This window comes from Arachis stenosperma, chromosome 1, assembly GCF_014773155.1.
Source record: "Arachis stenosperma cultivar V10309 chromosome 1, arast.V10309.gnm1.PFL2, whole genome shotgun sequence".
In the NCBI taxonomy this organism is placed as follows: Eukaryota; Viridiplantae; Streptophyta; class Magnoliopsida; order Fabales; family Fabaceae; genus Arachis; species Arachis stenosperma.
Window position 1 is genome coordinate 92459514 of NC_080377.1, and position 17594 is coordinate 92477107.

At 39.3% G+C, this 17594-nt stretch overlaps 1 protein-coding gene across 1 annotated transcript; it reads left to right on the forward strand.

Annotated features, from left to right (window-relative positions):
• LOC130982146 (uncharacterized) lies at nt 1-633 on the forward strand. Its single transcript, XM_057906022.1, has one exon. The coding sequence runs from the start codon at nt 1-3 to the stop codon at nt 631-633; it is 633 nt and encodes a 210-aa protein (XP_057762005.1).
• Nucleotides 634-17594: the final 16961 nt, after the last annotated feature.

The window sequence follows — 17594 nt, forward strand, 5'->3', positions numbered from 1 at the left end:
ATGATCACTATAAGTGATGAGAGGAGTGTAGAGAAAGTGCACACACAAATAGAACACCTCCAAGACATTCCAAAGGAAAAGCATGAAGAAAGGAACCACGCACCCCATCCCACACGCAGGGAGGAGCTAAAGGAAGGAGAGACCCTGAACCCATATGCACTCTTTCCCCAAAGGCTCAAAGGTGGTGTAGCGAGGAGAATGTATTCAAGGTTCCTCGACATGTTCGCATCTCTTGATGTAAATATTCTATTCATTAAGGCCCTTCATCAGATGCCTTCCTACATCAAGTACATAAAGGAGCTACTGGCCAAAAAGAGTTCACTGAAGGGTGGGCAAACAATAGTGATGAACAGGGAGTGCAGTGCTCTCATTCAAACAAAGCCACCTATCAAGAAAAATGATCCAGGGAGTTTTCAAATTCCATGTGCTATAGGAAAGACAATGATTGATAAGGGGCTCTGTGACCTGGGAGCAAGTATCAACCTGATGCCTCTATTCCTCATGAAAAAGCTTCAAATCAATGAGCTGATACCCACAGACGTGATCATCAAATTGGCTGACAAAACTCAAAAACAGGCGATAGGAGTGGTTGAAAACGTGTTAGTAAAATTTGGGAACTACTTCCTCCCATAGACTTCGTTATCTTGGAAATGGAAGAAAATCACATCCATTCCATCATCCTGGGGAGGCCATTCTTAGCCACAGTCAGGGCGCTTATAGATGTGTAGCAAGGAGAGCTAGTATTGAGGATACACGATAAATAGCTCACCTTCAACGTATTCAAACCCTCACAAGAAGCAGATCATGATAACGAAAAGTCAAAGGAAGAGCACAATGAGGAGCTGATGGAAGAGCCAAACAAGGGAGCACAAGCACTACACCTAAGAACTCCTATGGTTAACAAGCAATGTGGTCAGAAGGAACAACAACCAAGTGTGACCCAAGAGGAGCTAGACTCACCAGAGTCATATGAGACAAGCAACAAAACCCTCCTGAAAGAAAGAACTACAAGGAGCAAGGTAACATCAAGGGAAACAAAGAAGAAGGCCACAAGTGGATGAAGGAACAAGAATATTCCTACAGAGGGTTTCTCTTTGGGAGATGAAGTGGTCTCTGCTTATCTTCCACTTATCCCACCTCATCTCCCCACCATCCCATCTCAGCTACCTCAAGTGTACTCCATCAGCAAAATTCTTTCCTTAGAACATGTGGAACTTCTCAACAAAGCCAATGGAAACAGATTCACTACAAGGGGGGGAAGATTTGAAACAATACCAACCACCCTGACAAAGGCCAAACGCCAAGCTAATGATGCTAAAGAAGCGCTTCATGGGAGGCAACCCATGTTCTATACCCTTTCCTTTTAATCTTTAATAGTAGTTAATAAAGCAAAGTTCATGGATTTGAAATTAACTTTGACAAACACCTATAAGAATTTCTACATGTAGCATATGGTAAATGATAAGTTTGGTGTTCAAGGCACATTAAGAGGGCTTGAACACAACCCATATTATGTTAATTTTAGAATTTTAATCAAATCTTGTTGCACTATATGATCACAAACTAAGTTTGGTGTCACCAACGTTGCATGCATGAGCATTTGATTGGTCGGTTGGTTTGCATTCATGAATGGCTCTTAGTTGGTCAAAAGCAAAACAAAAAAAAGGGGGTAGCTAACCTCCAAAAGTTTTTTTTTCACCGTCACAATTCAAAATAATCTCTCTCTCCTTTTGTTTTTCAAGGAATTTGAAGGGAATATTGGAGGAACTTGATGGCACAACCAATTGAAGGGGGGGTTCGGCCACTTCACCCACAAAACTACACACTTGTCTTCAAAGGGAGTAACTTGGGAAATGTTGCCATACAACATTGGGAGTAGGATAGCCTTGGGGACCGAACCAAGACCCTCATAAAAGAAGTGATCCTTATGACTATTCAATGCCAAACCCCAACCGTTCACCATTAAGCCATGCCATCAATCCACACCCTTCAATCACCTATCATCTTCCTATATAAATGACCACCACTCTACACCTTGACATACGTAATTCTCATTCCAATCCATCTCTCTTCCTTCTCTCGAACACACACGCTCAACATCTTCACACACCAAGTCTCATTCATGGCATCATCAAGCTCCAAGAGGCGAAAGGGGAAGGAACCGGTGGAGAGCATTCCTTTCGATGCAGGGAGATTCAAGACCGCCTTCCATGAGCTCTAATTTGAACGAATAAAAAAAAGAAAATATTGCCAGAGTTGACATTCCAGTTCAACGAGGATTAGTGCCCAAAGATTAGAGAGAAGATTGAACAAAGAGGTTGGCAAAAGCTCATGAACCCAGAAACAAAGATAAATGCAAACCTCATCAAAGAGTTCTACGCCAATGTGGCCAGAGAAGACAATACTAGGGCCCCTACCTTCAAAAGCTACGTGAGAAGAATGGAGGTGGACTTCAGCCCCAATGCTATAACAAGGACTCTTCAGCTGAAATCGCCACATTTTGATGAGCTCAGTTATCAAGTAAGAATAAGCAATGTCCCCAATGAGGATGAACTTGAAGAAATTATTAACGATATGTGTGTTATAGGATCTGATTAGGAAAGGTACTCGGATAAGAGGCCGTGGTTCATTAGGAGAGAATACCTCATTCCAGAAGCCAAGGGATGGTTTGAGCTCGTGAGGAGATCTATCCTCCCAGCCTCAAACAATTCTGAGGTCAATATTGCTCGAGCTACTATGGTACATTGCTTAATAAAGGGTGGAGGCATCAATGTGCATAAAATTATAGCTGAGGGAATCCAAGATTCAGCCGAGAAGAATGATCCAAGTACTAGACTTTGGTACCCCAGTACCATCCTTAGACTATGTATGAAAGCCAAGGTAATATTCAAAGATAACAATCCAAAATGGGTAAACCCGGGGAGGTTAGTTACACTCCAACGTATAAACTATGTGGCACCCGCTCAACAGCAAAGAAGGCCTCAGATAAGGAGAAGAACTGCACAAGAAGAGCCTCACCAAGAAGAACCTCACAAAGAAGAACCCCAACAAACAGGGTACCAACAAGAAGAGCAATATGATCGGACCAACATAAATCTGGTTCACATTTAATGAACCATTGAGGATCTGGCAAGGAGCTATATGGAGGGACAAGAACAACAACTACATGTTCAATCTCAAAGGATGGATCATCAAGAAGAACTACTCTCTAATTGGATGGGTCAACAAAGGGAGTGGCAGAAACAACAAATGGAGCTGCAACAGGAGCATTACTCCCAACTCACCCAAGCCATCAATCAAGTGACCGAAAGGCAAGAACACCAAGACAAATGCCTTCAAGAACTCAACAAACGTCAGTTGGCTCAGATGAAAGCATTCAACGATTTCAGCGTGCTCAACGAAGGATGACAACTGCATCGGGAAGAGTTTAGCATAAACACTCAGGCCAAGTTAACTTATGTGACTAGGCATATGCATAACTTGCACCCTGCCATCCCAAGTTATGATGCAGTCCGCAAAGACTTAACAGAACAAAAGAAGGGGAAGGTGAAACAACAAAAGGAAGCATTAAAGAAGAAGATAGAGGATGCTAGTTTCTGAAAAAAGCTGATCGGGAAGCGCAAAGGAAATGGGGACTCAAGCAATCAAGAAGGATCACAAGACAAAGGAAACAAAGGGACACGAGCATTCCAATAAGTGAAAGGTGGTGGATTTCCTTCTTAGTTCTATCTTTTTCAAGTTATAAATAAGAAAAATCATGTATGAAATAGAACATGCTTCCATAGTAGCTTAGGAATTTTCAATTCTGTCTTTAAGATTTCATTGTTTAGGTCTAAGTGTGTTGGTCTAAGTCCCTAGCTTTTATTTTCATCTTGCTTATATGTATGCTTGTCCTTTGAAGTCAATTAAAAAGAAGATGTTATGAAAAACAAGAGTGGAGTCATCTTGTGAAGTAAATTCTGAATGTTTGTGGTATGGTGATTAATTAGCTAAGTTGGTTCACTAACAAGGTATATAGGCAACTATATGCTCTAAACCACATTCTTGGAACACATCGTATGAGACTAACCAAAAAAAATAAATAAGATCCTAATAGGAAAAGAGAAAGAGCAATAAGAGTTGAAAAGGAGAGAAAAACAATAAGAAATAAGGCTAGGCACCAAGGGTCTGAATATTGAGGCAAGTGTCTGTGGTGTTCATGTGCAAGGGATATGCTTAGATGAATAAGCTCTTAGGGGTGCCTTATCACTTGGTAACTTGGGTTAACTAACCCGGGATTATCAGCTGAAAGTCCACTATCAAGAGCAACCCTTGCTACAGACCACTTAGCAACCCAAAGAGGTACTGGACACCAAGGTCTCAAGAAAGAAAAAATAACAAACCATGTGCCAGTGGTATGTATGTGTGGGGGAAAGAGACTTGAGGGAGTAGGTCCTTAGGGGTGTCTTAACACCTAGCACCTTGAACCAACTAGTTCGGGAGTGTTGGCTGAAAGCTTATCATAAAGAGTCGCCCTCTTACAGAGCACTTAGCCTAAAAAGAATGCAATAAAACCTGGAAAAGAAGGGAGGATCAACAATTATGAAGTCTCAAAGGATGCAATCAAGTGAGTGTTCAAGGGCATGATAAAGGCCTGAAACCAGTGAAGGAATGAACCTAAGTTGCTATGCATAAAACCCCATAAACTAGGGATTTGATTTTTGTAATGATTAATTGTTTATCTTGTTCTTTCATTCATTTTTTCCCATGTTTCAGTACTTGCTTAGGGACAAGCAAGCTTCAAGTTTGGTGTTGTGATGCCAAGGCATCTTGGCCAGTTTCACTGACCTTTTCTTTACTGTTTTAGGGTAGTTTCATGCATTTTCTTAGTAAATAAGCATGTTTTGGATAAAAATACACTTACACCTTGATTCAAGCAATTATTGTGAACTTTACATGATTTCATGAGGATTAGGTAGGAATTGAATGATATAATTGATGATGCATAATCTCACGACTTGGAACAGAGCTTTGATGCACTCTAATTGCTTGATTTCAGGACAAAGGAAGCAAGAAGGAGCCACATTAGCAGCCACGTTAATCTAATTAATGTGACCACTAACGTGGAATGGGGACAAGCTTGTGGCGTTAATGGAAAAAGTGATTGCCAATAACGCCTTCAAAGCCATCATAGCCCACGTTAGTTGCCATGTTAACTACATTAACCTGGTAGCAAACGTAGAGGAGGAAGAGGAGCTCCATTGTTAGTCGTAAAAGTGATTGCCACTAACGTTCCACAAAGGCACAATGAATCCACGTTAAGAGTCATGTTAATCCAACAAACATGAACTCTAACGTGGGATGAAGAACCAATCACCAACGTTAGTGACACTCACCTTTGTCACTAACGTTGGACAAAACCCAAAAGTGCCCACGTTAGTAGTCACGTTAAGACCATTAACGTAAGAGATAACGTGGAGCTAAGCATGATAAGCCAATGTTAGTGACACTCACCTTTGTCACTAATGTTGGAGATGGCAATCACTACCACGTTAGTGGCCACGTTAATCTAATTAACGTGAACTCTAACGTGGGAAGGAGGGGCGTTTGGAGCATTAGTGACAAAGGTAAGTGTCACTAATGCTCTCGAAGCTTAGGCATGCTCATGTTAAGAGTCACGTTAGTTATACTAACGTGAACTCTAACGTAGGGAAAGGGGGCAAAAGGCAACGTTATTGGAAAAGGTGAGTCCCAATAACGTTTGCGAAGGACCAAGAGGCAACGTTAGTGGTCACGTTAGTGCCACTAAAGTTCAAGTTAACATTGATCATTTTGGGTTGGAACGTTAGTGGAAAAGGTGATTGTCACTAACGTTCTCGAAACCACATCCTCACTTAACATTAACGCCACTAACGTCCTAACTAACGCCCATGCCTAACTCATGCTTTTCTGCAAATAAACCTGAGCCCACTGAAGATTGTAACTGCTTCCACTCAAGATCAAAGGCCCATATCCAAGACTTGAAGAACTCACTAGAAGATCAAGAAGAGTAGTATATATAGGAGTAGTTTTGAACTATAGAGAAGCTTGGCACTTTTGGTGAACTACACTCTGTATATTTACTTTCTACATTTTCCAGTTTGTGGAGCATGTACTCTTTCCTACCATTTTCCATTCCCAGAGCTATGAACAACTAAACCCTCTCATTGGGTTAGAGAGCTCTGTTGTAATTTGATGGATCAATTATAGTTTTCATTATTCTTCCTCTTTCTTTTCTCTTGATTTACTAGAAAGCTTTAAATCTTAATTCAATTGGTTAGTTGTCTTGGAAAAGAAATTCTCCATAATTAGATCTCCTTTGAGCCTTGGAAAAGGGATGAGGAGATCATGCTAGAAATACTTTCTCATGTTGGACCAAATTGGGGTTTGGACGGATATAGTGACATGTAATCCTCCCAACACTTTGATTTGGAAATACATGTGGTATAATCAGTGACCATACTTTATCTCTTCCCATGAGCAATTAAATCAAGGAATTGTGCATTTGTTCAAGCTTAGAGAGGTTGGATTGCCAATGAATTAGGATCCAATCACTTAAGATTGCCAAGGAGATCAATGAATGCATTGATTGAGGAAGAGATGAGAATGAACTTTATACGGAGAATGCAACATCTCCTAAGCCCAATGAATACCCAATCTCTGATCTTACCCATTCTCTTTACTTTCTGCCATTTATTTCCATGTTCATTTCCCCAAATCCTCATTTAAGATTCTGCAATTTATTTTCTACACTTTACTTTCCCGCCATTTAATTTTCTGCAATTCTCAACTCAATTTCTGTTTAGCTCAACTAGCACATTCTTCCAATCAAAGTTGCTTGACCAATCAATCCCTGTGGGATTCGAGCTCACTCTATTGTGAGTTTTTACTTGACGATAATTCGGTATACTTGCCGAAGGGAAATTTGTTGAGAGACAAGTTTTTGTGTGAATCACGATTCCGTGTACTAAGTTTTTGGCGCCGTTGCCGGGGATTGTTCGAGTTTGGACAACTGACGGTTTATCTTGTTGCTTAGATTAGGTAATTTTATTTTTTGTTTTCTTTTTTTTAATTTCTAAAAATCAAAAAAATATTTTTATATTTCGTTCTTCAGAATTTTTAAGAATGAATTCTAGAGTTTCAGATGATATGTGAAGCGTAGCTGGCTGTTAAGCCATGTCTAATCTTTTGGACCGAGGCTTTCAACTTATCATCACAGGAGCTTTTTGATTCCCATCAATTTGGCTGTTGTATGTAATGCTCCACTAAAGCTTGGCTGGCCATTTGGCCATGTCTAATCGTTTGGAGCAAAGCTTTCACATAAAGGTTGGCTGGCTATTAAGCCATGTCTAAATTTTTGGACCGAAGCTTTAGACTAACATTGCATGATTCCTGGAATTCTTATTAAAAAATTTTGACTTTCTTATTTTCTTTTTCAAAATAATTTTTGAAAAAATACAAAAAAAATTATAAAATCAAAAACCAAAAAAATATGTGTTTCTTGTTTGAGTCTAGTGTCATATTGTAAGTTTGGTGTCAATTGCATGTTTTCAAATTTTCCCATATGCATTGTGTTCTTCTGTGATCTTCGAGTTGTTCTTGATGATTTTCTTTGTCTGATCTCATGATTTTCCTGTTTTGTGGTTTATGTTGTTTATCATATGCATTTTCAAAATCATAGTGACTGAATATTCAAAAGTTCTAAGTTTGGTGTCTTGCATGTCTTTCTTCTCTCAAAAATTTTCAAAAATATGTTCTTGATGTTCATCATGATCTTCAAAGTCTTCTTGGTGTTCATCTTGACATTCAAAGTGTCCTGCATGCATTATTTGTTTTGATCTTGCATTTTTTGTTTTGATTCATTTTGTTGTTTTTCTCTCTCTTCATTAAAAATTCAAAAATAAAAAATATACATATTTTCAAGTAAATAATACAGAGAAATAAAGGCTTAGAACATAAAAAATATACATATTTTCAAGTAAATAATACATATTTTCTCTCTCTTGCAATTTGGGCGTTAAACGCCAGAATGGGTATAACACCGGTAATGGTACCATTCTGGGCGTTTAACGCCAGAACAGGCAGAAACGCCCACTAAAGAAGGATTTCTGGCATTTAATGCCAGCCAGGGTACCTGGCTAGGCGTTAAACGCCCAAAGAGGTAGCATTTTGGGCGTTAAATGCCAGAATGGATAGCATCCTAGGCGTTTAACGCCAAGATGACACAAGGGAGGTGATTTTGTTTCCATTTCAATTTTTTTTTCCAATTTTTCATGTTTTCATTGATAACTTTTTGCTACAAACATATTTTAAATTTTAATTTTTCAATTTTCTTTTAATGTTTTCAAAAAAAATCTCTTTTTCTTAATTTTATATTTTCAAAAATTCTTGCTAACAATTAATGTTTTGATTCAAAAATTTCAAGTTTGTTACTTTCTTGTTAAGAAAGGATCAATCTTTAAATTCTAGAATCATATCTTTTAGTTTCTTGTTACTCAACTCATCAATTTTAAAAATCAAAACTTTTTCAATAATATCTTTTTAAAATCATATCTTTTTCAATCAAATCTTTTTCAATCATATCTTTTTAAAATTTTGATTTCAAAATCAAATCTTTTTTCAATCATATCTTTTCAAAAATCAAATCTTTTCAATCATATCTTTTTAAAATCAAATCTTTTTCAATCATTTTTTTATGTTGATTTCAAAATTTTTCTTTTTTTCTTCTAACTTCTTATCTTTTCAAAATTATTTTCAAATCTTTTTCAAACTAATTACTATTTCTTATCTTTTTTCAAAACCACCTAACCACTTTTCCACTTCCAATTTTTGAAAATCACTAACCACTTTTTCAAAAATATTTTTAATTAACTAATTATTTTAATTTTAATTTTTGAAAACACTCTCTCTCTCATCTCTTTCTATTTATTTGCTAACACTTCTCTTCCACTTATAACTCGAACCCTTTCTCTCTCTGTGTGTTCAAATTCCTCTCATTCTTTTTCTATCCCATTCCTCTATTCTTCTTTTCTTCTGATACCTCAAGGAATCTCTATACTGTGACATAGAGGATTCCACTACTCCCTTTGTTCTCTTCTTTTTCATATGAGCAGAAACAGGGATAAAAACATTCTTGTTAAAGCTGATCCTGAACCTGAAAAGACTCTGAAGAAGAAGCTAAGAGAAGCTAAAGCACAACAATCCAGAGAGGACTTTATAGAGAATTTTGAAAAAGAGGCAGACATGGTAGCCGAACCCAACACCAATGCCAGAAATGCAAGGAAGATGCTTGGTGACTATGCTGTACAAACTTCCAACTTCTATGGAAGAAGCATCTCAATTCCTGCCATTGGATCAAACAACTTTGAGCTTCAGCCTCAATTAGTTTCTCTAATGCAGTAGAACTACAAGTTTTATGGACTTCCATCAGAAGATCCTCATCAGTTCTTAGCTGAATTCTTACAGATCTGTGATACTATTAAGACCAATGGGGTTGATCACGAGGTCTACAGACTTATACTTTTCTGCTTTGCTGTAAGAGATAGAGCTAGGACATGGTTGGACTCAACCTAAAGAAAGCCTGAACTCTTGGGAAAAGTTGGTCAATGCCTTCTTGACCAAATTCTTTCCACCTCAAAAGATGAGTAAGCTCAGAGTGGACGTACAAACCTTCAGACAGAAGGAAGGTGAATCCCTCTATGAAGCTTGGAAAAGATACAAGCAGTTAACCAAAAGGTGTCCCTCTGACATGTTTCCAAAATGGAGCATCATATGTATATTCTATGATGGTCTGTCTGAAATGTCCAAGATGTCATTGGACCATTCAGCTGGTGGATCCCTTCATCTGAAAATACCTACAGAAACCCAAGAACTCATTGAGATGGTTGCAAATAACCAGTTCATGTACACTTCTGAAGGGAATCCTGTGAATAATAGGGTGACTCAGAAGAAAGGAGTTCTTGAAATTGATACTCTGAATGCTATATTGGCTCAGAAAAAAAATATTGACTCAGCAAGTCAATTGATTTCTCAGAATCTGACTGGATTGCAAGCTGCATCCGGCAGTAATAAAGAAGCCTCCTTTGAAAATGAAGCTTATGACCCTAAGAATTCTGCAATGTAAGAGGTGAATTACATGGGAGAATCCTATGGAAACACCTATAATCCTTCATGGAAGAATCATCCAAATTTCTCATGGAAGGATCAACAGAAGCCTCAACAAGGCTTCAACAACAATAATGGTGGGAGAAATAGGTTTGGCAATAGCAAACCTTTTCCATCAACTTTTCAACAACATACAGAGAATTCTGAGCAGAGCATCTCTGGCTTAGCAAATATAGTCTCTGATCTATCTAAAGCCACACTCGGTTTCATGACTGAAACAAGGTTCTCCATCAAAAATTTGGAAGGACAAGTGGGGTTCAGCTGAGTAAAAGACTTACTGAAACTCCTCCTAGCACTCTCCCAAGCAATACAGAAGAGAACCCAAAAAGAGAGTGCAAGGCCATAACTATATCCAACATGGCCAAACCTGGAGAGAGTGAAAAGGTAGTGATTCCCAGTGAGAAAGACCTCAAGGGACATCCACTGACCAATAAGGGGTTCCCTATTGAGGAACCAAGGGAATCTGAGGCTCACACAGAGACCATAGAGATTCCACTAAACTTACTTTTGCCATTCATGAGCTCTGATGAGTATTCTTTCTCTGAAGTGGACAAAAATATTATTGAAGAGCAAGTTGCTCTGTATCTAGGAACAATTATGAAGCTGAATACCAAGTTATTTGGTAATAAGACTTGGGAAGATGAACCTCCATTGCTCATCAATGAACTGAATACATGGATTCAGCAGACATTTCCTCAAAAGAAACTAGATCCCAGAAAGTTCTTAATACCTTGCACCATAGGCACCATGAGCTTTGAAAAAGCTTTATGTGAACTGGGGTCAGGTATCAATCTCATGCCACTCTCTGTAATGGAGAAACTAGAGATCTTTGAGGTACAAGCTGCAAGAATCTCACTAGAGATTGCAGACAAATCAATGAAATAGGCTTATGGACTTGTAGAGGATGTCTTAATGAAGGTTGAAGGCCTTTACATCCCAGCTGACTTTATAATCCTAGATACTAGGAAGGATGAGGATGAATCCATCATCCTTGGAAGACCCTTCCTAGCCACATCAAAGGCTATAATTGATGTGGACAGAGGAGAGTTAGTCCTTCAGTTGAATGAGGACTACCTTTTGTTTAAGGCTCAATGATCTTCCTCTGTAAACATGGAGAAAACCCATGAAAGGCTTCATCCAATTCTCTCCATACAGAGTAAAGCAGAGCCCCCACACTCAAACTCTAAGTTTGGTGTTGGGAGGCCACAATCAAGCTCTGAACAATTGTGAAGCTCTGCAAAGAGCTCACTGTCAAGCTATTGACATTAAAGAAGCGCTTATTGGGAGGCAACCCAATTTTATTTATCTATGTTAGTTGGTGCATGAAATTGTGATCATCAATGGTGCCATCAACATGGTACGCTCAATTGCAATCTCAACTCTTTATCACAACTTCGCACAACTAACTGCAAGTGCACTGGGTCGTCCAAGTAATAAACCTTACGCGAGTAAGGGTCGATCCCACGGAGATTGTTGGTATGAAGCAAGCTATGGTCATCTTATAAATCTCAGTCAGGCTGATTCAAATGGTTATGGAGGATTAATGATTAAAAGATAAATAAGACATAAAATAAAGATAGATATACTTATGTAATTCATTGGTGAGAATTTCAGATAAGCGTAGTTGGAGATGCTTTGTCTCTTCCGTCTCTCTTCTTTCCTACTGTCTTCATCCAATCCTTCTTACTCCTTTCCATGGCAAGCTGTCTGTTGGGCATCACCATTGTCAGTGGCTACAGTCCCGTCCTCTCAGTGAAAATGTTCAATGCGCTCTGTCACAGCACGGCTATTCAGCTGTCGGTTCTCGATCATGTCGGAATAGAATCCAGTGATTCTTTTGCGTCTGTCACTAACGCCCCACAATCGCGAGTTTGAAGCTCGTCACAGTCATTCAATCCTTGAATCCTACTCAGAATGCCACAAACAAGGTTTAGACCTTCCGGATTCTCTTGAATGCCGCCATCAATTCTAGCTTATACCATGAAGATTCCGATTAAGGGTTCCAAGAGATATCCACTCAATCTAAGGTAGAACGGAGGTGGTTGTCAAGCACACTTTCATAGGTGAGAATGATGATGAGTGTCACGGATCATCACCTTCATCAAGTTGAGAAACAAGTGATATCTTGGAACAAGAATAAGCTGAATTGAATAGAAGAACAATAGTAATTGCATTAATACTCGAGGTACAGCAGAGCTCCACACCTTAATCTATGGTGTGTAGAAACTCCACCGTTGAAAATACATAAGAACAAGATCTAGGCATGGCCGAGAGGCCAGCCCCCAATGATCTAAGAACTAGACATCCAAAGATGATCAAAAGATCTAAAGTGATCCAAAGATGAAAATACAATAGCAAAATGTCCTATTTGTAGAGAACTAGTAACTTAGGGTTTACAAAGATGAGTAAATGACATAAAAATCCACTTCCGGGCCCACTTGGTGTGTGCTTGGACTGAGCATTGAAGCTTTCATGTGTAGAGACTTTTCTAGGAGTTAAATGCCAGCTTTTGTGCCAGTTTGGGCGTTTAACTCCCATTCTTATGCCAGTTCCGGCGTTAAACGCCAGAATTTCTTAAGCTGACTTGGAACGCCTGTTTGGGCCATCAAATCGCAGACAAAGTATGAACTATTATACATTGCTGGAAAGCCCCGGATGTCTACTTTCCAACGCAATTAAGAGCGTGCCAATTGAGCTTCTGTAGCTCCCGAAAATCTACTTCGAATGCAGGGAGGTCAGAATCCAACAGCATCTGCAGTCCTTTTTCAGCCTCTGAATCAGATTTTTGCTCAGGTCCCTCAATTTCAGCCAGAAAATACCTGAAATCACAGAAAAACACACAAACTCATAGTAAAGTCCAGAAAAGTGAATTTTAAATAAAAACTAATAAAAATATAATAAAAACTAACTAAAACATACTAAAAACATACTAAAAACAATGCCAAAAAGCGTATAAATTATCTGCTCATCATTAGTTTATGTTTTCTCTAGGATGATGATCATGTGGAGTTACAAAAACAACTGCAAAAATTAAAGCAAAATCAAAAATAGCATCAAAAATATCACACCCTGGAGGACGAGCTTACTGGCGTTTAAACGCCAGTAAGGATACTAAAATGGGCGTTTAACGCCCAGCCTGGCACTATTCTGGGCGTTAAACGCCAGTAAGGGTAGAAAATGGGCGTTTAAACGCCCAGCCTGGCACCATTCTGTGTGTTAAACGCCAGAACTGGCAGGCAGACTGGCCTTAACGCCAGAAAAGGATAGCAGCCCGGCGTTTAAATGCCAGGAATGGCACACAGAGGGCGTTTAACGCCTAGGAGGTGCAGGGATGAAAAATTCTTGACACCTCAGGATCTGTGGACCCCACAGGATCCCAACCTACCCCACCTCACTCTCTCTCCTCTTCACACCTCTCTATAACATTCTACCCAAAACACCACTTACCTACCAAATCTTACCCTCTTCTCCATATTTTCTTCACCGCTCACATCCATCCCCAAATTCCCAAAAACCCATCATAAAACCCCACCTACCTCACCATTCAATTTCAAACCAATCCCCTCTCAAACCTAACCCATTCCACACGGATACCCCCCCTTCTCTTACCCTATATATAGCCCCTACTTACTCCTCCACTTTCACACATCACAAACACTTCTTTCCCCCTTTGGCCGAAACCCTCTCACATCTTCATCTCCCACTTCTTTTCTTCTTCTACTCTCTTCTTTCTTCTTTTGCTTGAGGACGAGCAAACCTCTTAAGTTTGGTGTGGGAAAAAGACTTGCTTTTTAATTTTCCATAACCATTAATGGCACCTAAGGCCGGAGAAACCTCAAGGAAGAGGAAAGGGAAGGCAATTGCTTCCATCTCCGAGTCATGGGAGATGGAAAGATTCATTTCAAAAGCCCATCAAGAACACTTCTATGAAGTTGTGGCCAAAAAGAAGGTGATCCCTGAGGTCCCTTTCAAGCTCAAAAAGGGCGTATATCTGGAGATCCGACAAGTGATTAAGAGAAGAAGATGGGAAGCTCTCACCAATCCCATTCAACAAGTCAAAATCTTAATGGTTCAAGAGTTTTATGCTGATGCATGGATCACTAAGAACCATGATCAAAGTATGAACCCGGACCCGAAGAATTGGCTCACAATGGTCTGGGGAAAATACTTAGATTTCAGTCCAGAAAATATGAGATTGGCGTTCAACTTGCCAATTATGAGAGAAGATTCTCATCCTTTCACTAGAAGAGTCAACTTTGATCAAAAGTTAGGCCAAGTCCTCAAGGACATCTGTGTGGAAGGAGCTCAATGGAAGAGAGATTCTAAAGTCGAGCCGGTTCAACTAGAAGGCCGGACCTTAAGCCTGTGGCTAGAGGATGGTTGGAGTTCATCCAACGCTCTATCATTCCTACTAGCAACCGATCCGAAGTAACCGTGGATCGGGCTATCATGATCCATAGTATCATGATTGGAGAGGAAGTGGAAGTTCATGATATCATACTTCTAGAACTATACAAGGTGGCTGACAAGCCCTCCACTTTGGCAAGGTTAGCCCTTCCTCATCTCATCTGTCACCTATGCAATTTTGCCAAAATTGTCATAGAGGAAGACATCCTCATTGAAGAGGACAAGCCCATCACTAAAAGGAGGATAGAGCAAACAAGAGAGCCCACTCATGGACCTCAACAAACGCATGGGGAAGTCCTTCATCAAGAAATCCCTGAGATGTCTCAAGGGATGCATTTTTCTCCACACAACTATTGGGAGCAACTCAACACCTCTTTAGGGGATTTGAGTTCCAATATGGAGCAACTAAGGGTGGACCACCAAGAGCACTCCATTATCCTCCATGAAATTAGAGAGGACCAAAGAGCCATGAGGGAGGAGCAACAAAGGCAAGGAAGAGACATTGAGGAGCTTAAGCACTCCATAGGATCTTCAAGAGGAAGAACTAGCCGCCATAACTAAGGTGGACCCGTTCTTTAATTTCCTTGTTATTTGTTTTTCTGTTTTTCGTTCCTTATGCTTTACGTTTTGTCTATGTTTGTGTCTTTATTACATGATCATTAATGTCTAGTGTGAATGCCTTGAAGTTATGAATGTCCCATAAACCCTTCACCTTTCTTAAATAAAAAATGTTTCTAATTGCAAAAGAACAAGAAGTACATAAATTTTGAATTCTATCTTGAAATTAGTTTAATTATTTTGATGTGGTGGCAATACTTTTTGTTTTCTAATGAATGCTTGAACAGTGCATATTTTTTATAGTGAAGTTTATGAATGCTAAAATTATTGGCTCTTGAAAGAATAATGAGAAAAGAGAAATGTTATTAATAATCTGAAAAATCATAAATTTGATTCTTGAAGCAAGAAAAAGCAGTGAAAAAGAAAAAGCTCGCAAAAAAAACAAAAATAAATGGCAAAAAAATAAAGAAAAAGAACGAAAAAAAAAGAGAAAAAGCCAATAGCCCTTTAAACTAAAATGTAAGGGTAAAAAGGATCCAAGACTTTGAGCTTCCGTGGATAGGAGGGCCCAAAGGAATAAAATCTTGGCCTAAGCGGCTAAATCAAGATGTCCCTAACAATGTGCTTGTGTCATGAAAGTCCAAGTGAAAAGCTTGGGACTGAGTGGTTAAAGTCGTGATCCAAAGCAAAAGAGTGTGCTTAAGAACTCTGGACACCTCTAACTGGGGACTCTAGCAAAGTTGAGTCACAATCTGAAAAGGTTCATCCAGTTATGTGTCTGTGGCATTTATGTATCCGGTGGTAATACTGGAAAATAAGATGCTTAGGGTCACGGCCAAGACTCATAAGTAGCTGTGTTCAAGAATCAACATACTGAATTAGGAGAATCAATAACACTATCTTAATTCTGAGTTCCTATAGATGTCAATCATTCTGAATTTCAAAGGATAAAGTGAGATGGCAAAACTATTCAGAAGCAAAAAGCTACTAGCCCCGCTCATCTAATTAGAACTAAAGCTTCATTAATATTTTGAGATTCATTGTATATTCCCTTTTTTTTATCCTATTTTGTTTTTAGTTGCTTGGGGACAAGCAACAATTTAAGTTTGGTGTTGTGATGAGTGGATAATTTATACGCTTTTTGGTATTATTTTTAGGTAGTTTCTAGTATGTTTTAGTTACTTTTTAGTATATTTTTATTAGTTTTTATGCAAAAATCACATTTCTGGACTTTACTATGATTTTGTGTATTTTTCTGTGATTTCAGGTATTTTCTGGCTGAAATTGAGGGACCTAAGCAAAAATCTGATTCAAAGGCTGAGAAAGGACTGCAGATGCTATTGGATTTTGACCTCCCTGCACTCGAAGTGGATTTTTTGGAGCTACAGAAGCCCAATTGGCACGCTCTCAATTGCATTGGAAATTAGACATCGTGGGCTTTCCAGAAATGTTTAATAGTCCATACTTTGCTCGAGACTTGATGGCCCAAGCTGGCGTCCAAACGCCCACCAGAGACCCTTTTCTGGCGTAAAACGCCAGAACTGGCACCAAAGCTGGAGTTAAACTCCAAGGATGGCCTATGCACATGAAAGCTTCAATGCTCAGTCCAAACACACACCAAATGGGCCCTGGAAATGGATTTCTGCACTATCTACTCATTTTCTATAAACCTAGTTTACTAGTTTAGTATAAATAGCACTTTTTACTATTGTATTGGGAGTCTTTTTCCTTTTTGGCGTATCTTTAGATTTTTGGATTGTATTATGCCATTTGGGGAGGCTGGCCATTCAGCCATACCTAGACCTTGTTCTTATGTATTTTCCAACGATGGAGTTTCTACACCTCACAGATTAAGGTGAGGAGCTCTGCTGTTCCTCGAGTATTAATGCAAGTATTATTGTTTTTCTATTCAATTCACACCTACTTCTCCTCCAAGATATACTCTTGTACTTAATTCAGTTAAGTCAGAATGAAGGGGTGACCCGTGACAATCACTCAATCTTTGTTACTCGCTTAGCCAAGATCCGCGTGCTTGACAACCACAAAGCGGTCTACATGATGTTCAACGTAGTCATTGGACAACAGCTGGAGTATATTCTCTTTGGTCTCTGACCCACGGATCTGAATCAGCTCTCCTGGACAACAGAGCATTCGAATCCGTGACGTTAGAACCTTTGTGGTATAAGCTAGAATCAATTGGCAGCATTCTTGAGATCCGGAAAGTCTAAACCTTGTCTGTGGTATTCCGAGTAGGATCTGGGATGGGATGATTGTGACTAGCTTCAAACTCGTGACTGTTGGGCGCAGTGACATTGTGTAAAAGAATAAATGTATTCTATTCTGACACGATCGAGAACCGACAGCTGATTAGCTATGCGAGAAACCGTAGAGGACATGTTTTTACTGAGAGGACGGATGGTAGCCATTGACAATGGTGATCCACCAAC